This window comes from Morone saxatilis, unplaced genomic scaffold (genome assembly GCF_004916995.1).
Source record: "Morone saxatilis isolate NCDOM2014 unplaced genomic scaffold, NCSU_SB_2.0 Contig17, whole genome shotgun sequence".
Taxonomy (NCBI): domain Eukaryota; kingdom Metazoa; phylum Chordata; class Actinopteri; family Moronidae; genus Morone; species Morone saxatilis.
Window position 1 is genome coordinate 20,053,174 of NW_023339729.1, and position 6,949 is coordinate 20,060,122.

The following is a 6,949-nucleotide window of genomic DNA, read 5'->3' on the forward strand; positions in this document are numbered from 1 at the left end:
GGTGCTAATCCCAACCCTGACTAAGCTGTATCACCATAAATGCATCTTTACACATAGGTGCCCTTTTTATTTGTTTCACTCTCGCTCCCTCAGGCAGCCTGAGTCCGCCACTGGATGATCATCACAATTATAAACTACAGTCAGTTGTCATTATTAGCATAAACTACACAGCTGTTTGCTCTTTTGGTGAGTTGTAGAAAAGAATAAAGCATTAGTAACCAGACAGAGTAGAGGCAGAACAGTCAATAGATTTCAAAATGTCACGGGTGTGATTGCTCACAGCTAACCCACTTTGACTCCACATCGCATGACTGTAGTGTTAACTCTATTTCTGTATTCTCTACAAATTGTTTTCACCCGCTAGCTTCCTCTATTTCCTTTGTTAAGAGACGTGCAAAGAGGCAAAACATGCACTACTAAATTAAGGCATATAGATGTTCTGCAGGCCGCCTGCCAAAGCTTGAACTTAAGTACAAAGGAAGAATCTAGAAAATGTGACACTCTTGTTGTAAAATGTGTAAATAGTGAAGGTCAAGGCCTAGCATACTTTGACATCTCTTAAAATATAAGGATGTAGCTTGGAGCAACAGGGAAAGTCCACTTACTTTTACTCTGATTCTAAACACCTGACTCGTGTGTTGAATTCAGAATTTAAAATTGCATGCTTGAGTATAGTAAGTAAGATAGTAATATAATAAAGGATTGGGTCAATTGTGAAGAACGCTCTTTGGTTCTTGCAAATATTGTTTTCGTGTTTTTCAGGTTGTGTCATGTACAGCGGTGTTGAAATGTATTCTGGTTTGGACTACACAGCAGCCGCTGCACATCCAATTCTGCAGAGACTTGCTCAGTGACGAGAAAGAATGTGAGCCAGTTGACTCTGACATTGGGGCCACATTATTCTCCTGCAGTCACTGTGTACCCTTTAATTAGGATTGTCTGACCTATGACCTTTGGAAAAGACTTCAACCCAGAAGGCTCTGCAGATCAAGGAACCGAAGCAGGAAGAGGACAAATCCTTTGGTTTTGATAAAGAGGCATCACGCAGGAATGAAGCTTAACATAAAGTATGCATACAGACAAAAGAAAAGTATTGATCTGGTGTAGATGTGTAATGATATCATGCAGAAAAGGTCGGCATTGGTTTCAGTTAAAAGACAATCACGTTCACCTCATTTGTCCTTCTCTGTTCAAACCCAGCAAAATTGTTTGGAAAACAATCAGCTCATCTCCTTGCTCCATTTTGTTTCTAATTTGTTGACAGGACATTAAAGGGAATGGCATCACTAAAAGTCAGAGGCCAAACACCACTGACACTTTATTTTGTCCTGTAACGGTCACTGGTATGCCTTGAATGACAAGTAAACATTTTTCATTTAAACTTTGGAGCTGTTCAACTTGACCTTTGCCACAGGATGTGCAAGTTGCACTACCAACGGCTCTGTTACCCTAAATCCTACACACTGGACCTTTAATTATTAATAAGCAACAATAAACATTAAATAATCCAAGAAGTATGACCAACTAACAACTGTAACCTTTGTCCACTGCCAGTCTTTATGCTTAGTTAAGCTAACTGGCTGCTGGCTTTCGCTTCACATTCCCGTACAGACACCAGTGATCCAGCCCATGTATATCATCTTACAAAGCTTTGTAGGTTGACTCTGATAAACCAAACACACACCAGCAGGCATTGATAAAAAGACCAATGTGTCTTTTTATGAATGCCTGCTGGTGTGTGTTTAACTAAGATGAGGGTGTATCACTGTATATCCCAAAACACTGACAAGAATGAACGTGCTGATGCTTTTATTTCATGCTATATGAAACTTGTGATTATCAAATTATTGAACATTGCTTTTGGATAGAACATCTTAGATCTTTTCCACCTTTAAAAGAATAGAGGTCGTCATTAGCCTCTATTTAAACAAGAATATTACTTAATATGCTAATAATATATCCTAATACTAAATAACACTGACTATTGTTGAGTCATTTTAATCCAGCCTTGACATTATGCCATCAAGGTGCTATCAAAGAGCCTCTCTTCACTTTAAACTGCAACTACATGTCTTACATATCATCACTGTTAGATGTACTACCTTGTTGATAATTTTTTTTAAATTTATTTTCACACAAGCACTGTGCATTTGGGGTTTTGAAAAAGTAATAATGAAGCATACTGTAAAATCCTGTTTCTCTCAAACTTAAAAAAAACCAAAATCAGATGAAAAAAATGATGACTGCTGTCAACCTCAAAATTGCATGTACAGCATAAACCTGAGGGGCAGCCCTTTAATGGTGTGTCTAATAGCTATCTTCACCACTTTGAGACTGCAAGTTTTAAATTTTTTGACCAAAACTTGATGGTTTGTGGTAGGAAGTCAAGAGAGGGAAGGGGCAGAACCAACCTCCACCAGCTGTTCTCTGCTCGCAATGTGAAGGGAGTGTCAGTCTGCGTTTTCCGACAGTCCCTCCCTCCTGTAAAGCTGCCCAGGTGTAATGGCCGACCTGCCGATCTGAACCACATCAAACCTCGCAAACAGGAAGCTTCTCTTCACTGTCATTACTGAGATAAAGATCCTGCGTTCATTGTGCATTGTCATCCTGCCAACCATAAATCTGTGTTTACACTTGCCATGTTGCCCAAGGAAATTATGACTTTTGCTTCGACTTGGAAGCAGGGAAAGGAGACAGATATCTACAAAGTAAAATGAGTCATGAGTATTTCAAACTCTTAAGTATTTGTTTCATCAGTATAAAGACAAAGAATCCATTTCAGTTCCTTACCCCTCCTCGCCTCTATGACCTGTCTCTGAACCAGCAGCCCTTTCCGAAAAGAGCGTCTGCAAATAAAATAAGCTGCTTCTCGCTATCTACTAGCCTCGTTTGTCTCACACAGTTAAATCTCAGTCTGTAACTCTCTTTCACTCGCTGTGAAATATTCATCCCAGGCGGTGCAGACAGTTTCCTCAAACATTAGCCATCAAACATGAAAGCAGAGCTCTGACTGGAAAATTACACAGTAATGTCCCAGGTCTAATTATGCTGGTTTAGTTTATGACCCGTCAGTTCATGTCCATTATCCACAACTGCAGAATGGTGAGCAGCCTTTCAACTTCTTCTCATCACTTCCCAAACCAGGTGGGAAAGAGTGAAGAGTTCACTTTTTCCTTTTCTCTTTATTTTTCAAATTACGAGCTACACAGGGAGAACTGTCTCTGGGGACTTGATTCAGTTGCCTATGAATTAAGTTTAATTATCACTTCCGGACTAACCTGATGGGCGAAATGCTTTGTCACAGACGCATAGATCGAAGGCAAGATGGATTCTCACGTGATTTTGTGATCTTGCAAAGGCTTCAGTGGAACTTTGAATAAAACTATCTTTAAATCTTTATCTGAGTAAATTCCCCTCTGTGAAAATGTACAATTAATCATCTATAAATGTGTCATTTCATGGAAACATTTGCCATCTTTGAATCTTAGAATACAGTATTCACACATGATCCAAATAACTTCCAGTTTTATATAAGGAACAAGGAACTGAAACCATATCGATAGCATGTTTGACAGCTTGTGAGCAGGTTTTGCAAAGCTATTATGTTACATGCTGTCAGGTAGCCTAAATGTATACAAAGGTAAACAAGTTATTGCTTTCCATATATGTATTTTGAATTCATACAAACTATCTCATTGTATTTCATAGATATTTTGGAACAATATTTCCAAAACAACAAAGGACTTTCTGCACACCCAAAAACTTCAGTTCAACTTAAAACATCTTGGTATTTATTCACATATTTTCTGCAAGTAGAAGAGTCTTGTCAGTGTAAGTAAATCTTACACCATCAGAAAGAAATCCTTCTAGATACCATTCATCTAACAAAATGTGCTCAAGGAAACGACTGCAAGAGGAGCTTGAGGTAATCCCCTAGAAATGAGTACATTATCTCACTAGCACAGTGGTACCGGACCGATCAGTGCTTGAGGAAGTACTGGCAGCTACAGGGTGGGTGGACACAGTGAGTGAGTTGGAGAAAGTTAGCTGCCTCTCCTGGTACTGTGCATACTGGCTCACTGTCACACTGCCATGGCTTATGAGACTCTTCCATAGAACAGATTGTTAATGTCATTAGTAACACCTGTGCTTTTCCTACCGATGAATAATGAGTCAAAATGTTGTATAAAAATTTGTATTTGGACACATCTTCCAGCGACATGTTTGCAGCTGAAGATCACATCACAGATACAACTATGTGAACAAGTGTTTAGAGATAGAGTGCCTTTGCTGCAGTGGAGATGCTTGAGATTTCTGAAGCTGATGTTTTTGTGAGAGAGGAGATGATCCGTGACAACTAACACGGAGCATCTGAACAGTTAGCTTCTCAGATGTGAGCTTATCATCAGCTGTTAAGAGCAGTGTGAATTCCTTGGGCCTCAGGCTTCAGTCCAGGTGTGGGCCTTACATCCTCAAGCACATGATGATTAGACTGAGAGGGCCCATGTTAGTACTCGTGCAAGAAGAATCTCATCCATAAGAGCCAGATAGATAGAGCAGGAGGAACCAAAAGGAAACAGGGATCAAAGCCAAATGTGGTTTATGGTTAGCAGAAATAGAGGGGTTTTTTTGTATAAAAGAGTTGGTTTTGCATTAATTAAGTAAAGGAACAACTTCTTTTTCATAATTGTTTAAAGCATATAGACCTATAGATGATGGAGATTTATTTTTGACCCTGGAAATTTTAATTTAAATAATAAGTTGACTAAAAATCAGGTCCACTTGCCAGCTTTTTCTCTGGTCTTCATCAGTGGATTGAGTTTGCTCAGTTGTCATGTGATAATGCTGATGTAAAAAGCTAATAAATGGATTTATTATTTTGCAGACAGACATATAGTTAGGCTACTTAACACATATAAACAGTTTGAATAAGTGATATACTGTATGTTGTGATACTGACTTTTTCAACTGGCAGAGAGACTCAGTTCTGGATGCAGCTTCCAGTGTGTATTTTAAAACTACTGGATGTCAAACTGTCAGTATGATTTACAATTTTGGGGACAAGCACACTTTATAATTTTAGACTTAATGGTTATGACTCCTGTATTTTTAAAATACAGCACTCCCAGTGGTCGTACACAGCATGTTGACCTGCATTTCAGGATGGGGGTTTTCCCCTCTCTAACACCTGAGCTGGTTGAGCAGTGAAGCAGCTGCAGCAGAGCGTCTGTCCACTGTGGTCTTACCAAGTTCCTGAAGAACAGCACAGGAGCAGAGAGGCAATGTACCTCACACCGGACAATCGAGAGGAACGTCCCAGAAGAGTTTTGAATCTGATTAAAAGAAAAGAAGCAAGGGATTAACAGCTGATGGCTTGGAGGTCACAATGTTAAACTCAAAAAGCTTGTAATGTGACCTTATTGCTTTCTTATACTGTAAATTAGACAGAAGAGGCAATTAGTCATTAGAATAACAAGAAAAACACTGATGCAATTACCTCTAAATTTAATGCTATAGGCATTTATATTAACTAGAGCTAGACTGATAAAATCGGCTCGTATTAGCTTACAGCAGATGTATCATTATCGGTGTATGAGAGCAGAGATGTGAGATACAAATACAGTCCTTTCTTTGCAAAAAATGCATTATAAGCTTCATCTGAAGCTAATATGAGACAGCCAGATAAAGTGTCTTCCAGGATTACAGTCTTCTTGGTATGAAATTGCCTCTTTGTGTAACTATCCCTCCACTGCAACTCAGCAAGAAAACGACGTCTGGTGAAGAACAAGGGGGGAGTTTTGTACTAAAAAGACCAACTTTGAATTGAAATTGAAAGGATAAAGCGTCCAGTCACTCGAATATGGACTTTTCAGCAATATATTAAGATAGACTTGGTAAAAACTTACAAATCTTTTAATGTTGAAAGAAAATGAATTTCTGAGTCCAGTAGGTATATTAATATACCTTGAGAATAAGTGAACGACTGAGTAGTTGCAAGTTCTCTTTTCTTGTCTCCATTTAGCGGAAATTCTTTCGAAATGACATGTTGCAGTAAGTTGTAACTGAGATATGAAGATAGCAAAGGAACTGTCACTCTGTCACTATTCTGCCAACATATCCACCATGCAAGTCTACAGTAAATTCAACAAACTATACAGTAGTAGCATCCTAAAAGGAGGGAGACCATTAGATGAGTTTATGCTGTAAAATCTGCGTGACTGTGAAAGGTCTGTGAATCAAAACAACCATTTGTAGGGGAAACACTTTAAATGCCAACCTCTCCTCTGACTGAAGTCAGCATTGTTGCTGTTGTTCTCATTTGTCTCCTTCAGCGATTCCACAGAGGTCTTGTTGGAGACGTCGCCTTCATCATCGGTTTTCTCCTCCACACTCGGCTCCACGGGTGCAGGAGGACTCGGCTCCACAGGTGCAGGAGGACTCGGCTCAACGACGTCTTCTTTAGGTTTGTCCTCAGAGCTGTCTGGGGACGGTGCCGGAGCTGCAGACTCAGCGCTGGGTTCAACAACAGATTTATCTGCTTCAGCTGTGAAAGACAACAACAACAAACCACACTGCTCTTTCAGTGGTTTTCAAGAACATTAACACTGTTTTTCTACCCCGAATCCAGTTATAGCATGACACATGTAAGAGAAAACACAATATGTGGATAAATTGATACAACACACAGGTTGAGTCATTGGAAAATACTGGAAAAACCCAACACTTATGTCATGCCCTTTGAATAGGAAGTTGAACCATTGCAATATATTCATTGTGTAATGTTTTTGACATGTTTCTCCATCATTTAAACCCCATCATTTAAACTTATATGACATTGCAGATTTGATATTTGGTTGACTGCGTTCTGTATTTAGCACCCACATAATAACAGTATTTTCACTCATATAGCCTGGAGGGGTTTTGCCATGTCTGACAGTCAGGGGGGGGG

General features: G+C 39.4%; 1 protein-coding gene across 1 annotated transcript in view; it reads right to left on the minus strand.

Moving 5' to 3' along the window:
- si:dkey-27h10.2 (cell wall protein DAN4) overlaps positions 1-6,949 on the minus strand; it is a 17,400-nt gene that overhangs the window by 4,462 nt on the left and 5,989 nt on the right. The window contains exons 8-9 of the mRNA XM_035659337.1: positions 6,278-6,544; positions 5,247-5,333 (exon numbers count right to left, since the gene is read on the minus strand). Of these exons, the coding sequence (XP_035515230.1) occupies positions 5,290-5,333; positions 6,278-6,544 (311 nt within the window). The 3' untranslated portion in view covers positions 5,247-5,289. The remainder of the gene's footprint in view (positions 1-5,246; positions 5,334-6,277; positions 6,545-6,949) is intronic.